Source organism: Poromitra crassiceps (genome assembly GCF_964638095.1).
Source record: "Poromitra crassiceps genome assembly, chromosome: 26".
In the NCBI taxonomy this organism is placed as follows: Eukaryota; Metazoa; Chordata; class Actinopteri; order Beryciformes; family Melamphaidae; genus Poromitra; species Poromitra crassiceps.
In genome coordinates, this window is record NC_139640.1 from 254,720 (window position 1) to 272,219 (window position 17,500).

At 45.8% G+C, this 17,500-nt stretch overlaps 1 protein-coding gene across 1 annotated transcript in view; it reads right to left on the reverse strand.

Moving 5' to 3' along the window:
* Window positions 1-10,166, reverse strand: part of pou2f2b (POU class 2 homeobox 2b) — a gene marked incomplete at both ends in the record, with an annotated part of 32,771 nt that extends 22,605 nt beyond the window's left edge. The window contains 2 exon segments of the mRNA XM_083661167.1: window positions 1,279-1,344; window positions 10,112-10,166. Coding sequence (XP_083517293.1) covers window positions 1,279-1,344; window positions 10,112-10,166 — 121 coding nt within the window.
* Window positions 10,167-17,500: the final 7,334 nt, after the last annotated feature.

Sequence of the window (17,500 nt, forward strand, 5' to 3'; positions counted from 1 at the left end):
CAAATTCTTCCGGGTCCTGTTAACACTTCCGGCGGTCACGGCGCAAAATAAGAGAGTTGTTTTTGGAGCGGACAGCGCAGGGGGTAAAATAAAGAACGTAGCCTACTACTTTGAGCTCGGTACACAGCAAGCAAGCGAGTATCCACTGTTAGCCAGGTCAGATAACGTTATCGTCGACAATGACGAGCACTTTCTTGTAAAACATACCTGGACTCCAACAAAGAAAGCTTCAGATAGTTTTCTCTCCTCCGAGCGCAGCTCGAGCCACTTGTCAATAAGACCCGCAGACGTTAACGTAATTCCCTGGAATGCGAGACTTAACGAGCCAGTTACATGGCGTGGCATTCTTAGACATTGCCGTTTGCTTTTATTTGGTATGTTACATACAATTGGCTAAATTATTAGTTCATTCAGAGTTAGATGATATTGGAGCAGCCAGCCATTTTATTTTTATTTATTTTTAGCCGGAAGTCGTGACACGACCACACAAGCGGGTCAAATGGGCGTGGCTACATAAGGTGAATAAGTTCTTCCCAATAAAAAGTTTGTCAGTGGAAATATTTGAATATGAAGCAGCAGCAGCAGATGTTGTCATCAGCTCAGGAGAGCTGAGCGATCAGGAAACGGTAAAAATAAAGCAGATATCTGAAAGTACAAACTGAAACACAGGAGAGAAGCTAAACTTCAAACCACAGCAGAGAGATTCACCTTCAGATTAGAAGCTACTAAAGTACTGAGAGCTAAACACACAGAGGCTTTGTCTGTGCTCTCCAGTACTGACAGGAAGAGTTTGTCTGTGCTCTCCAGTACTGACAGGAGGAGTTTGTCTGTGCTCTCCAGTACTGACAGGAGGAGTTTGTCTGTGCTCTCCAGTACTGACAGGAGGAGTTTGTCTGTGCTCTCCAGTACTGACAGGAGGAGTTTGTCTGTGCTCTCCAGTACTGACAGGAGGAGTTTGTCTGTGCTCTCCAGTACTGACAGGAGGAGTTTGTCTGTGCTCTCCAGTACTGACAGGAGGAGTTTGGCAGCACACGCTTGTTAAGGGGAGAGAATGGGTCACAGCCCGCTCAGAAGCGGGTCCGGCACGCTTTGCCCTCATTCCAGAGAAGGTCCATCTCTGTCTCTCTCACACACACACACACACACACACACACACACACACACACACACACACACACACACACACACACACACACACACACACACACACACACACACACACACACACACACACACACACACACACACACACACACCTCACACACAAACTGTTCATACCTGTGCCCTCCATTGGAGAGTCAGCCCCCAGTTTCTCGACCTCTACTGGCTTTGACATCCTGATATCTGTAAGGGGAAGACACAGACACACAGCAGATTCAACATTCAAGATCCAAAAGTTTTTAATTGTCACTCCGTAGTACAAGTATCACGTGTGAAATTCTTGTGCTGTGGACTCCGTTTACAACATAGTACAAATATAACAGGGCATATGAGTACAAAAACAACAAGAGACACAGCAAGCAATAAGGCAGTAGAGTGATAAGACAAGTCAGAGACAGTGGCATATTCACTGCACATAGGTGCACATGTCATGTGCATACTTTAGACGTGCTTAAACATTTTAAATTCAACGTATTTGACGTACAGGTGCAAATAGCATATACCTAATTAAACATACAATTAAACATTAGACATACATAATGGTAGCAGCTACAGTACGGTACAGTACAGCTACTACACTATTTGTGTATGTTAAGGAGTCTCGTCAGCAGGCAGTCAGGCAGGTGACTAGCGTCTGCAGCAGAGGAAAAAGCAGAGGGATGCAGTAGTGAGGTATCAGCACCTCGAGGTGACGACAGAGGAAAAAGGGTGTTCAGGTCAACCAACAACGAACCCCATGTGTCTGAATCACACCAGAGTTGAATCAAGTCCACACATCCATTCATTCTTTCCAATTAGTGGTTTGAGTAGATGGAGTAGGTTGGACCGAGGTACTTGCTGTTCTAAAATTAGCTGGAGATGTTTGCGTGGGAGAAGAACCAGAACTGTTTCTCACCACGTGTTGTCATTCATCAAAGGATCACATCAGTTGGTTGATAGTGGTTGATAGTGTACTCGTACTGGGACAGTCCCAAGGCAGCACAACATTCTATTTAAAGTACACATACTGTATATTTCTAATGCAATACGATAGATAGATAGATAGATAGATAGATAGAGTACTTTATTAATCCCCTGGGGGAAATTCTTGTGTTACAGCAGAAGCCAATGTCAGCACATCTCAGTAAAAAACACACAAAAGAAAAAGCCAATGTCAAAAATATGTCAGACATACTGTAGATACCATGTCAGAAACATGTCAAGAAAGCACAGCATTTAAGTGATCCTATCTACAATAAAGTGAAATAAAATAAGATAAGAAAAGAAATTGCACCTGTAATTTACAGCTGTAGCAAGCACACATGTTCTATGTGGGCAAAGTGGAGTGCGATATATTTCAAATGTTCTAATGTGCGAGTTTAGTTTTTTTAATCATCCAATGTTGCTACATCTCTCTAAGCCATTATTCATCACAAACCACAAACTGTGGAGACAAATGCATCCACTCCCTCTCTCTCTCTTCTTGTTCTTTCTTTTTTTCTCTCTCTCTCTCTCACACGCGCATACTGTACACACACACACACACACACACACACACACACACACACACACACACACACACACACACACACACACACACACACACACACACACACACACGGCTACTTCCCTTTTGTGAAAAATGCAAATCTGCCCAACGTCCAACTAATTATATCTGCCACCTGCATAATAAAGTCAGTCTCCCTCCTCTCTCTCTCTCTTCTCCTCTCCTCTCCTCTCCTCCCCTCTCCTCTCCTCCTCTCTCCTCCCCTCTCCTCTCCTCTCCTCCCCTCTCCTCCCCTCTCCTCTCCTCTCCTCCCCTCCCCTCTCCTCCCCTCTCCTCTCCTCTCCTCTCCTCCTCCCCTCCTCTCCTCCCCTCTCCTCTCCTCCCCTCTCCTCTCCTCTCCTCTCCTCTCCTCTCCTCCCCTCCTCTCTCCTCCTCTCCTCTCTCCCCCTCCTCTCCTCTCCTCCCCTCCTCTCTCCTCCTCTCCTCTCCTCTCCTCTCCTCTGCCCTCCTCTCCTCTCTGCTCTCCTCTCCTCTCCTCTCCTCCTCTCCTCTATCTCTCCTCTCCTCACCTCTCCCCTCCTCTCCTCTCCTCCCCTCCTTTCACTCGCTCCCCCTCCTCTCCTCTCCTCTCCTCTCCTCTCCTCTCCTCTCCTCTCCTCTCCTCTCCTCTCCTCTCCTCTCCTCTCCTCTCCTCCCCTCCTCTCCTCTCCCCTCCTCTCCTCCCCCTCCTCTCCTCTCCTCTATCTCTCCTCTGCTCATCATCACCGGCAGCAGGGTAATTGGCCATCTTTGCAAAAGCTTACTGTTGTGTTTCTATCAATATGAGTTGAGTACATAGCCTGATTTGACTAACAGCGGACAGCTGAAGTGGTCAAGCATGCTTTTGACCATTGGGGGGCAGCAGTGAGACGTGGAGAAGGAGACAAGCTCGCTTCTCTGACCGCTGCTGAGGGAGTGTGATGACCTGATCTGATGGCAGCTTTTAATAATCAAATCAATCAGTTCAAAGATATGAAAGATATAAGAAAAGTTAGCTATATGCAGGAGTCATAGAACCTACTGTACAGGACTGACCATTTTCAGTCAAATATTTTCCATTAAAAAAAGCTAAAAACAACCCAAAAAAAAATCTCTTGTCTTGCCAAAACATTAAGAACATGCACTGCAGGTGGAGAGAGTTTTGCTGGAAAAATATCACGAGGTTCTTTATCACTCCCAAGACAAAAAGTAAATTTTCTGAAGCACCTCATATGTGTTGGAGGCTTTGTGGGGAGAGAAATGTAGACCACGCTCATGTTTTCTGGGAATGTAAGAAAATTAGGAAATATTGGGAAGAAATATGGGTGGAATTGAAAGCAATATTGGGATACGAGGTACCTGACACGTGTGAGGTGCTTCATCTGGGTAACTTAACCAACGAAAATGTACAGCGGGAGGATCAGTATTTGGTTAAAGTTTTGCTAGCAGCAACCAAGAAGGCAATCACAAGGAAGTGGTGTAAGGAAGAACCACCCACCCAGATTCATTGGACGGAAATAGTAGAGGAGATTTTTGAAATGGAAAGACTTACACACATCGTGAGAATTCAAAAGACACAATTTGAAATAAAATGGGACAAATGGACAACTTACAAGGACACCCCTCCTCACAGAGACACCACCCTAACCCCTGAAAGAAGACCTGAAGCAGTATCAACCACAGAATGTATATCATGTAACACTGTCACACCCAACGCTCGTTTTTTGTTTGTTTATTGTTTGTTATGTGACTAAATGTGCATAAATCAATACAAATGTAAGTAAAAAAAAAAAAGAACATCCACTGCAGACCCAAAACGCAAGGTTGAAAAATAACACCAAAGCTGGTGAAAAAGAAAAAATCACACCCAGCTGTTGAAGGAAGTGGTGCAGGTTTGCGCAGGTTGGAGCCTTCTCCCCCACCCCCCCTCTCCCCTCTCTCTTGGCACTGCGTGTGTGTGCGTGCGTGCGTGCGTGCTTCACCGGCTTTGAGCCACTTTCTTTGTCTCCACTCGCGCCTCCTCGTAGAGCCGTGGGGGGAGGGGCCTAGGCTAAATCTCGTGCGCACATCTGGGTCCACATCTCGTGCTTAAACGGATGGACACACGTGTCATTTATAGAAGCGGCTGCACCGCTTCAAAAGATCCAAATCAGTGCTCTGTCTGATACAGGCCTACACACAGGCCTACACACATGATACAAGCCTACACACATGCACATGACTTTTTTCCACAATTTATGACAACATGAGTTGGTTTGTTGGATAATCCACTCACACTCATGCCACACACGCCTTTCAAAATAAAAGGCCAATTTAGGTCATCGCATTCTATTTTGCTAGCTTCATCAGTAAAATGGTGTGGTCAGGTAGAACCATCAGGAGGGCTGGTTCTGGCCCCTGGGCCATATCATGTCCAGGTGTGTTATAAGGGGAAGGGGGAGAAGAGGTGGTCGGCGAGGAAAAGCCCTTCTCCACTCTGGTACTGGTTATAACCTTGGGTCAGCAACATCCCTGACCACACGGTTGCCCTCAAATAGATGGACTTTCTGCAAAGGCTAATTTGGTCACATGCACGCACGCACACACGCATGCACACGCACACGCACACGCACGCACGCGCACACACACACGCACACGCACGCACGCCAGGGCCGGTTCCAGAACAAGATGACTAGGGATGCATCCTAGATAGGAAGGGGTGCACATGCACGGGCCGACCCGAACAATTTGACATGTTATTTTACTAAAAATAATGCATTTTGCCATCATTTCAAGTAGAATGATACCAGCCAAGCAAGAATATTTCAAGTGTTTCAAGTGCTTTACTGAAATATTTGGACCATATAATTATAATACAATTATCTCAACCTTAAAAGGTTACATGTAGGTGCCAAAAAGCCATAAATTCACATCAAAGAACAAAGAAAAACAACAATTATAATTCAAGTTTAAACAGTAAGTGTGCAGCTGCAGCATTTATAAGAAAAAAAAAGAAAAAAAAAAAGAATTCTCTTTTCAACTGAGCATGCAGACAATTAAAATAAGGGTGCAATGTGTGCTTTTGCACCCCTGTAAAACCGGACCTGACGCACGCACACACACACGCATACACACACACACACACACACACACACACACACACACACGCACACACACACACACACACACACACACACACACACACACACACACTCACACACACGCACACACACACACACGCATGGAAGCAAACCTGCTCAATCTATTATTGGTGCCAAGTCTTTTACAGCTGGTAGTTTGCGGTTATTCCAATATTACATACGGCTCCTTATTTGGTTTCATCGTGTAGTACGGTTTGAAACCAGTATCTATCCAGCAGCGTTGCTCAATATGTATCGCAGCACTCCGGCAGATGTTTTTGACTCATCGATAATCACATGAATGTGGGTGTCATTTATTATGACATTATTAAAATCTTGTGCTCTTTGCGCACCTCTTCAACATGCGCAAATCTACCACGATCAAGCCAAAACTCATGATGTCAAACGATAGTTTATGAGTCACAGAGCCAGGTGTGTCCTGGAGAGCCTACTGTGTGTGTGTACTGTCTGTGTTCCGTCTGTATGCTCGCCGGCCATGAGGGCGGGTGGTGTGTTGATTCATGGTACAGAACAGTCTATATAGACAGTGGCTTGGTGGATAATGTGGTCAGTAATACAGTGGAGGGGATAGTATATCAAGATGCTGTGTCTCTCTCTCAGTTCCCCTCACGACTTCCCCTTGTACAGGGTTGAACGTAGAGTGCTAAACCCAACACTTACTGTCAGTGAGGCTATTAATATTAGCCCACTCTCTCTCTCTCGCTCTCTCTCTCTCTCTCTCTCTCTCTCTCTCTCTCTCGCTCTCTCTCTCTCTCTCCCTATCTCTCTCTTTCACTCTTTCTCGCTGAAGCTCGCCCATAAAGAACACATGATTGCCACCATGCGCCCATTTCAGCCGATACGGTTGCCAGTTGTTACATAATTAAGCAAAAAGCGACAATTTGAGATAAGTTGTGAGTGAATAGGTGTGAGTGTTAAGAACTAGCTCCATTTTTTTTTTTTACTGTGGACCCTCGTTTTGCGACGGGTTAGTAACTGTATTTACAATTAAATACAATTAAATCAATGCATTTTACAGTGAAATTAAATGCACTATTTTTTTCAAGTTGAACCACTATTACCGTTACAGCGTACTCTAATCTTACCGCAACGCCCAGGGTTTATCCATGATGACCTACTGACACCAGTGCAGCACTACACACCAAACCCACTGTATCTTAAATAGACCAAATGTAATGAAGGCTGTCATAAATAACTGATGCAATACAAGGAACAAGGAACAACAGAGAGAGTGCTTTGGCCTGGACTGTTTCTGTTATTCTCCTCGGGGGTATTTTTGGCTCGAGATGAAACTCCACTGCACCAACCCCCCCCCCACCACCCCTCAACCCCACTTCCTGATTCAGGACACGACCCCGGCGCCAAGGGGGGTGTCTGGGAACTGTAGTCACCAGCACACCTACTAACTACGAATTTCAAAAGCCCCCCAGAGGGGGTCCCGATTTTGATTGCAGAGAAAATATTTTCCATTTAAAACTTATATATTGTTTTCGTCAAAGAATATACGCTTGCCTAGCTGAAAGTATTTGCCACGGCTGTCTTAGAATAAAGTAAGGAGCCGAAGACAAAAATCCAGCCTGGTTGCCAGAATAAAATGTCGGGATTGTATGTTTCTGGAATCGGATTATGTAGAATAGGAAAATTTCTGAAACAAAATACACGTTTGTAGATACGTGAATATTATTATACATGTCATGTTACATGTCAGGTTGTACATGTCATAGAGTCTGCTATTGAAAGAGCGCGGTGGCGAGTAAAGGGTGTTGTGGCCAGGGTGGATGAGGGGCGTAAACACTTGTTAACATAATCAAGTTGTTTTACTTGCCTAAACATCACCAACGTTGATTTATTTGCGTTTAGATTAAAATGACGTTGAGATTGTAGATGCCACGTTTTAGACATTTATTTTGCCGACGTTTTGCTTCAAATTTACGTTGATATTCTATGTATCCCTGGTTTTCATACACGTAAAATGTAAAAAAATCTAAGAGTAAAGTATGGAGATAGGAGAAAAATCTAACAGTAAAGTAAGGAATCAAAGACAAAAGCCAGCAGGCTGACCATCAAGGTGATGACATTTCATTAGTTGGTGTCGCTGACATTGCTGATGCTCAGTATTTTATTATATCACCCATCTCCAAACTAACCTTACGTTACACCAAAAATGGCTAATTACTAAATTGATGGTAAATATGAGCTCATGAACTGTGTTGTGAATAGCCTATAAGTCTAGGGCTGGGCGATAATCTGTATCATAGTTTATCGTCTTTCAGTGGATCGGATTATATTGTGATGAGCAGGTGAATTTGGGATATCGACGAGAACATTCTATTTAGCGACACAGACAGAATTAAGTATTGTAGGAATATTATGTGGAAATGTCAGTTTAGTTTGAAATCTCACCTAACATTACCATTTGGTTCAATATGATGAACATTCACTTGATTATTTAATGGGATGTGAATCATATGATCATATATATCGATATCAGAAAAAATCCTATCATCATATATATCGATATCGAAAAGATTATTATGGTGATATTGATTTGAACCATAATCGTCCAGCCCTAAATCTATGTTATTGGGATCTTTGATGTTTCAAATGAAGACAAACACTTCATATGTAGGCAGATATTGTTGTCAGTCGCTGAAGTAATGAAAACAAACAATGAAACAAAAAAATTAACTACTAGAAAATATGCCAATGAACTATATATATATATATATAAATATAAGCTTATGGCAATGAGAACCCTGCTGACAACTTGATATGTAGATATGTGCTACATTTTGTATTACTGCACCGACAGTACCTATGCAGTTAAAGCAGAAGGGTGCAGGTGAAGCGTTGTGGCCATTATTGTAAAACAGGTTTGTACATGCAAGAGGAAAGGGGACAATATCGACCCTAACACCAATTAAAAATTATTCATAATTAAAAACTTGAATCTCCCCAATGTCTTCTATTTTTTCTGACATACATTAGCAAAACTGGTGAATTGGCAACATATGAGAATTATTATGCATTGAGCTAAATTTGTTATCACATTTTTCCCCTCACATTTTCATTGCATTTACAGTATATTCTACTACAACACACAGTATAATCATATATACTATTATCATATATATTATAATATTCATATAATACACATAAGGCTCCAGTAGCCCACAGCATCCTGTAAGCGTGCTGTGTGGTGAGCAGGACGTGTCATCGTGGACAGAGGAACGTACAGCAGGTCAATATTTTGCACATCACTGACCACATAGGGGGTTAAGTAGCACAAGGTGATTTTAAGCCACCAATCACTCTCACGCGATACAGTCAGTTATCTTTCAAAGTGACGTCATAATGCCTTAGAGATCATATCAATACTCAACGCAAAGAGACATATGAGTTAATTGACATTTACAAATTGATTTCGAGTAATCGGTGAGTCACCTCAGGCCCCGATAAGCGAATTCTGTGTGATTCGTCTTCAGTCAACTGAGGCTATCTGCTATACTTCTCACAGCCAGAGCTGACCAACCGACAACAAGCTTGTAGCACAAGTGACTCATTCAGTTTCACTGCTTTACTTTAACTTCCAATATTTATCACAATGACTGAATTATTTTAGCCTTTTTCCCTTGTGATTTTTCTGTCTTGTTTTTTTTCTTCTCTATTTTGATTCTAAAGCAATTTGCAAAGAACATAAAAAAAAGCACTTTATATTGTTTTAAATTGATTGACCCAATTGTAACATTTATTACATGATAAATGATACAAAAAATTACACTTTCAATTTCAAACTTAGCAGAGGAAGAAGCTGAATATTTATTCAACTGCCATGTAAGCTATGACTAGTATTCCAACGGAGCAGATGCTTGGCCATCAAAACACAATGTGTTCGATGCTACGTGAAAAAGAATCACGTTAGGAGATTAAAGATAGGTAAACTGCAACCCCTTGTTTTATTAGAACACTACTTTTTATTCTAAAAAAACGCACACATGGACACACACACACACACACACACACACACACACACGCACACACACACACGCACACACACATGCTATGGGCTGACGAGCTGCTTGACCTTTCCCTCTGCCTGTGACAGGCGTCCATCCTCCAGACCATCTCCAGCTCTTTGATGCTCTCCAATTAGCCAAGCTCGTTAGATCCAGTGGCATTAATCAACAGCTTAGCCACAGTTGGTTCTCTCTCTCTCTCTCTCGCACACACACACACACACACACACGACACACACACACACACACACACACACACACACACACACACTGCACAGACAGTCACTCACCTGGTAACCACATGGTGGAGAAGTCGTCTGCTGCTATCGCTGCCGTCTTGGTCATATCAGTGTCTGTGTGTGAGTGTACAGTATGTGTGCTGTGTGACTGTATCAAATCATATGGTTGAAGAGAATCACTCTCTCTCTCTCTCTCTCTCTCTCTCTCTTCTCTCTCTCTCTCTCTCTCTGCCTCACACACATGACACACACACACCCCCCCCCCCCCACAGCCCAGGCCACGCCTCCCTCCCCACATCCTGGCCTGGCTGCAACGATGAAATAAAGAGAAACTCAACACAGGAACAGGAAGTAGACCGCAAAGAAGTAGGAACCTCCTCGCACAGAGGAGAGAATGGTTGAAATGGGGGACACACACACGAGAGAGAGAGAGAGAGGTTAGAGAGAGAGTGGGAGAAGGTGAGTGAGTGAGTGAGCGATCGAAGAGATAAGAGAGGATCTGAAAAAGAAAGGAGTGGGGGGGAGACGTGGGGGGGAGACGGGTGCCCGATGGAAAGTGATGGCGGTGGCTGGAAACTCGCGCTCACTCACACTCACGATGTCGGAGAGAAAAACAGCGGGCTCGACATTCTTCTGACCACCGGTGGCGTATGACACATTTGCACTACATATGAACCGATGTACACTTTGAAAAAAAACATAATTGAAAAGTCAGCGTGCTCAGAGTTTTTCCTCCTCCTGACGGGCCTGCCTCCCTCGTCTTGTCGTCTCTGTGGTGTGACTCACGTCTGTGTGGGGTGCTGCTGCCACTCGTGCGGTGGTGGTGGTGGTGGGTGTCGGAGAAGAAGGTGGTCTCACAGGGAGGTCATCATCGCAGACGAGCGGCACATGTGAGACGTCTCGTTTTGAACCAACCACACCACCAAGCCCCACTGGTGGAGCCACAGCGGAAGGAAAAACACAGTCACACAAGCACATAATGTACCCGCTGACCAGGCCCACACTGTGGGCTAGACACATTGTTCTGGTTCTACCACCCACCACCACACAAACACACACACATCTCTACGGACTGAGACGGGTATAGATAAGATGTGAAAATGGAACATTGCCGATAGATTTGAGCTGCTGTATCAATCGGAGCCCCGCTCGGCTTAACACGGACTATAAGAAGCTGCTGAGTAATTGAAAATCCAAAAGTCTGAGAGAAGGATCTTGAGGAAGGCGCACGTTTCAGCGAGTACACCACACCGGCTCGATGTTCAAAAGTCTGAGAGTGAGGATGGGACAGTAGCCCGAAACGACCACAAGGTGGCACTGTTGATTCTCTAATCCAAATGAGCAGCACACAGTCCCTGGAAGACTGGGAGGAGAGGAGGCCATCGTGTCTATGGAGGAGGCTGACCGCTGCTCCATCCCCCCCTCTCCCTTCTCCCCTGGTCCGAGTTCACTCATTCAAAAGATAACAGGCAGCGGAGTTCCTAAGTTTAACCTTATAAATACTTTATGTGCTCATTTACAACTGACCCTTCCATATTAAAAAGTGCATACGGTTACTACACTGGAGAGGGTGTCTGTGAGATACAGAGACATTATCTCTACATGTACTTGTCCCAAGAGAAAGAGTCTAAAGACAACAGGACTGATCTAGAAAGTGAATGTAGTTCATAATACAAAGTGCTGGCAGACAGTGAGTTTATACTTCATATTGTATTTAGAAGGATTTCATACCTCGAGGTGAGACGGGTACACGTCTTTCAGCCAGTCTCACATATACATGATTTGTTTGTGTACCTACAAGTAATCAGTAAGTAATAGTGTGTGTTTGTGTGTGTGTGTGTGTGTGTGTGTGTGTGTGTGTAAGATGCAGGCTGACCCCATTGGTCAGACCTGTCCTGGGACAGTGACAGACTGCGCGTGGGGAGGAGGCGTGTCTCTGGGTCAGGGGTCGTCTGGGCATCCTGGCTTTGGCCGTGACCTTTGTTCCGACCCCCATCTACCCGCATCACCACCGAAATGTGTGTGTGTGTGTGTGTGTGTGTGTGTGTCCATGGCCAAGGGGGGCCATCCTGCCTCAAGGAGGTCTGAGCCTCGGTTGCCATGGAGACCAGACCTAGCGACACTCCAGTCCTGCCACTTAGAGCAGGTTGGGCCCACGGCAAACGGCCTTATTTGCGGTAAACATATTAACACGCACAGCAGATATATATATATATATATATATATATATATATATATACAGGATGTGCTGTGAAATGACTTGGAAATAAGAAAGGAAAAAAGAATGCATACAGACCCTCAAAAATTATCATCCTCGCAATTTCACTTTTTCTTGATTTAAAAATAGATTCAGAATCAGAATCAGAATCAGATTCAGATTCTGATTCTGATCAGATTCTGATTCTGATTCTGATTCTGATTCTGATTCTGATTCTGAATCTATTTTTAAATCAAGAAAAAGTGAAATTTGCGAGGATGATAATTTTTGATCGACGATTACGCAGGGTGTGTTTTGGTCGCGGCTGAAAGTTATGTTCATAAGAACACACGGACACACACACACACACACACACACACACACACACACACACGCACACACACACACACACACACATAGGCACACACTCAATCTGATAGTGGGACCCCAGGGAAGAGGATGGGTGGAGGCTGAGGCCTCAAGAGCGCCATCAATCACTCCACTGTCAGAGATAGAGAGAGGGAGAGAGAGAGAGAGAGAGAGAGAGAGAGAGAGAGAGAGAGAGGGGGGGGGGGCAGATTGGGGTATGAGGAGGGGAGGGGGGGTTTATTGAGAAAGAGAGAGAGCACTCGGAGAAGAAGGAACGCCGGGAATGAGGGAGGGGGGAAAGGAGTGAAGGGAATGAAGGTGAGAGAGAGAGAGAGAGAGAGATAAAAGGATTGGGAGAGAGAGAGAGAGAGAGAGAGAGAGAGAGAGAGAGAGAGAGAGAGAGGGGGGGGGGGGGGGGGCGACAGTGAGTGTGTATAATGGGTCAAGTGCAGGGACAGTTCCATGGTGTCCAGACCCGTTGGGTCTAAGCCTGCCTGGTTCGGCCCTCCTATATCTAGTGCAGCCTGGGGCCCAGAGAGCACACACGCGCTCTAATTCATATAATCCATCATCTTCCTATTCTCATAGAGGGGACAGAGGAGAGCACTGGACCCACCAAGTCCTATACAGGCCACATGCTGGACTAGATCCTACCTGGACCCACCAAGTCCTATACAGGCCACATGCTGGACTAGATCCTACCTGGACCCACCAAGTCCTATACAGGCCACATGCTGGACTAGATCCTACCTGGACCCACCAAGTCCTATACAGGCCACATGCAGGACTAGATCCTACCTGGACCCACCAAGTCCTATACAGGCCACATGCTGGACTAGATCCTACCTGGACCCACCAAGTCCTATACAGGCCACATGCTGGACTAGATCCTACCTGGACCCACCAAGTCCTATACAGGCCACATGCAGGACTAGATCCTACCTGGACCCACCAAGTCCTATACAGGCCACATGCTGGACTAGATCCTACCTGGACCCACCAAGTCCTATACAGGCCACATGCTGGACTAGATCCTACCTGGACCCACCAAGTCCTATACAGGCCACATGCTGGACTAGATCCTACCTGGACCCACCAAGTCCTATACAGGCCACATGCAGGACTAGATCCTACCTGGACCCACCAAGTCCTATACAGGCCACATGCTGGACTAGATCCTACCTGGACCCACCAAGTCCTATACAGGCCACATGCTGGACTAGATCCTACCTGGACCCACCAAGTCCTATACAGGCCACATGCTGGACTAGATCCTACCTGGACCCACCAAGTCCTATACAGGCCACATGCAGGACTAGATCCTACCTGGACCCACCAAGTCCTATACAGGCCACATGCTGGACTAGATCCTACCTGGACCCACCAAGTCCTATACAGGCCACATGCAGGACTAGATCCTACCAGGTGACATTTCAAATCTAGGGGCCCTTTACACGAGGACAGTTTCTGGAAGAAACGACACAATAGCGTTTCCTTCAGACCTTTTCCTTCAGACCTTCTCCCCGTTTACATGAGCGCTGTTGAATTTTTAAAACGCCGTAATGTACATGCCAGGTCGCTAGGTGGCAGTGTGATGGTCAACGGGGCGTTGCGTGTACCTCCTCAGAATAACACTCTTGGATAAGGCGTAGAACTGCCAGTATTATCTGGTTCTGCCACGTAAGCACCCGCAACATCAACGAGAGCACGACCGTAAGATCCATGTCTGCTTCTCTTCCTGTTGTTTTCCTGACTGAACTCGCGCTATGACGTAATCGCGTGCGTCGCGTGTGCCGGCACGTCAGAGTTCCTGAAATGAGCCGTGTCAAAGCGATTACATGGAGCGCTCAGCGGGGAGCGTCACCAAGAATTCCACTCTGGACGGTGGTTTCAAAATGTGTCGTTTCCTAAGCGCAAATTCGCCGTCGCCGTCTAAAAGGGAGGCACTAACGATACAATAATTCCCCGTCACCATAGGAAACCGTCCTCGTTTAAAGTATCTCCTAGTCTCCTGTACAGGTGTGTGAGTGTAGTCCCACGGGGAGGATCTGTGTTACAGGCCCGGTTCTACGGGGGTGCAAAAGCATGCATTGCACCCTTATTTTAATTGTCTGCATGCTCAGATGAAAAGTAAAAAACAGAATACAAAATTAAAAAAAAAAAAAAAAAAATGCTGCAGCTGCACACTTACTGTTTAAACTTGAATTATAATTGTTGTTTTTCTTTGTTCTTTGATGTGAATTTATGGCTTTTTGGCACCTACATGTAACCTTTTAAGGTTGAGATAATTGTATTATCATTATATGGTCCAAATATTTCAGTAAAGCACTTGAAACACTTGAAATATTCTTGCTTGGGTGGTATCATTCTACTTGAAATGATGGTAAAATGCATTATTTTGAGTAAAATAACATGTCAAATTCGGCCGGGCATCTGCACCCCTTCCTATCTAGGATGCACCCTTAGTCATCTTGTTCTGGAACCGGCCCTGCTGTGTTATAGACAGTAGGTCCAGCAGTGTGGCGACTACAGAGGTGGAGGTTTTGTATGAGAAGCAGCAGGGGCTAAAACACACGTCGTTGTTGACTACCATGGGACCTGGTCTCAGTATGTTCCCAGCTCATCTCGCTTTTTGGTCTCATTCCACCGATCAAAAACGTGGACAGCCCGGGTTGAGTCGGGGTTGAGTCGTGCTAGTTTTGGTCCCTGCTCTGTTGAGGTTCCAGCGCTGTGAACCTGGTACCATACGGTGACGTGAAAACACTGCAGACGACTGATTGGTCAGGCAGAATCGTGTTTACTGTATCTACTGTCAATGCTGGATAACAGTTTAGTGGGGCTTACCTTCTCTTCTGTTATTTCCATCAGTCTTTTGTGTTGCTGCCTTCGGCTCTGGTGAAATAAAATCGATCTCCTTGCTCAGCTTTAACATGACGGTGGTTTTCAATTGTTTTGAGAGAGAAAAAGTCCGCTCCTCCGGAAGCCCTTTGTAGTTGCGTGTAACGTCGGCTCCGCTAGGCCGGAGGCGGGGGTTTAGCAAAGCCGCGGTCTTGCCTGGTGAGTTGCCGCCGGGGTAGAGGCTTCCCTTCTCCCCGTAGCGTACTCCCGTCCCCCACGCAGTGCATGCATGTGAGTTTGAGTAACAACAAAGTGATATCCATTCTCCTGGCCGATTGTCACATTTGCCCATGTACACTGTAGGTCATTTAGAGGCACCAGTATTTCATAATCAGTTTAAAAGTTCCGTGTGTGGATTTAATTTTAACGTTATACGTTATAGCCTACTTCGGCTATGGGCGGAGGACAGATATGCGGTCGCTATGACGACCAGGTGTGGGCGGAGGCGAGTAAACTTGCTATGGAAACCGAGTCTATATCACGTAGAGACGAGTAAGACCAGGTCGAGTAGAGCTGTACTGTGCTGTTATATGTGGTATACTATGAGCTACAGGGAGGGAATGTACCATTGGAGGCCTTGGTGGCCGGTACATGAGGAGCACCCAGACCACTTTAGGCCAAACTATAGGTTGAGGCCACGTCTCGTCATAGACGCTGGGTTAGCTGGCTCAGCCTGGCTGGGTGCGTGGTCAGGGTGGGGTAAAAAAAAACCCGTTCTATCCATTCAGCAAAGTTAGAATTGAGCTGATAGCCCAGCCCAGGCAGACACGATCGGGGATTTAACCACCGCAGTAAACGCACATCTGAGCAGACGTCTTGTGTTCTGCTCTAGAACCCCCAAACCTGTAGTTTAGAGCCGCAGCACCGTCTTTTGGTGAGTCAGCCCATGAGATATATGGGCGGTTTTACCCCACTCGCGCGCCAGCCGTTTAACATTTTGTGGGCGTTCCCAGACATGCGGACTGTCTATGACGAGACGTGGCCTCAACCTATAGCAGTGGAGCATGCTATGAGTGACACGCAAACAGCCAATCATTTAACAGACCAATCCTAAAGTTCCCACCCGAACGTATTAAATGACGGACCGGGGCGTCTGCTTCTCCGCCTTGAGCGCACGTGAGAGAGCAGCTTAGCGAAATAATAATTTTGGTTTTTCTCATGGTCTTTATTAAAAAAATAGGCGTTTCAAAATGATCAATAGTTATTGATATCGATGAAGTTTTTGGCTATATCGCCCACATCATCCCACTCTCATTCCCCCGACCTTACCATTTCTTTCTCCAATTCAAACTTTATCTTCGCCTTCTCTCTCTCTCTCTCTCTCTTCTCTCTCTCTCTCTCTCTCTCTCTCTCTCTCTCTCTCGCTCTCTCTCTCTCTCTCTCTCTCTCTCAGACCTGCTGGTCAGCAGCAGCTGTGACATCACTGGCCACTGTTCTCCACTCCGATTGGACACTCGGCCACGTTGCCAGGCAACAGCAGCGAAAGGTCTCAGTGCGAGTGTGTGCTCGGCATGTGTGTGTGTAGGTGTGCGTGTCTGTGTGTGTGTGTGTGTGTGTGTGTGTGTGTGTGTGTGTGTTTATGTCTGTTTATAGCTACGTGAGTGAAAGGTGTGTGTGAGCGATTTTCCTTTGCCGTGTGCCCTTTATCTGTGCATGAGGAATGATCAGAACAGATCTACTTCTACGCTTTATCTGCCATCAAAGCCTCTCGCCGCGCGCTCGCTCCGCCGCAGACGGAGAGAAAATGTGTGCATTGCGTTAATGAAAAAGAAAGACGTGCGGTCTGTGCGCGCGTTGTGTCGACGGGCCAAACGAATGTGTGTGTTCGCGCCGTCGATGTATGAATACGGCGATGTGTCTGTATGTTCTGTGGTGCGTGTGCGTGTGCATGTGTGCATGTGCGTGTGTGTGTGTGTGTGTGTGCGTGCGTGGTAAGCCCCGGGAGCGGGTGGGTTATTGTATCTGACACAGCGGCT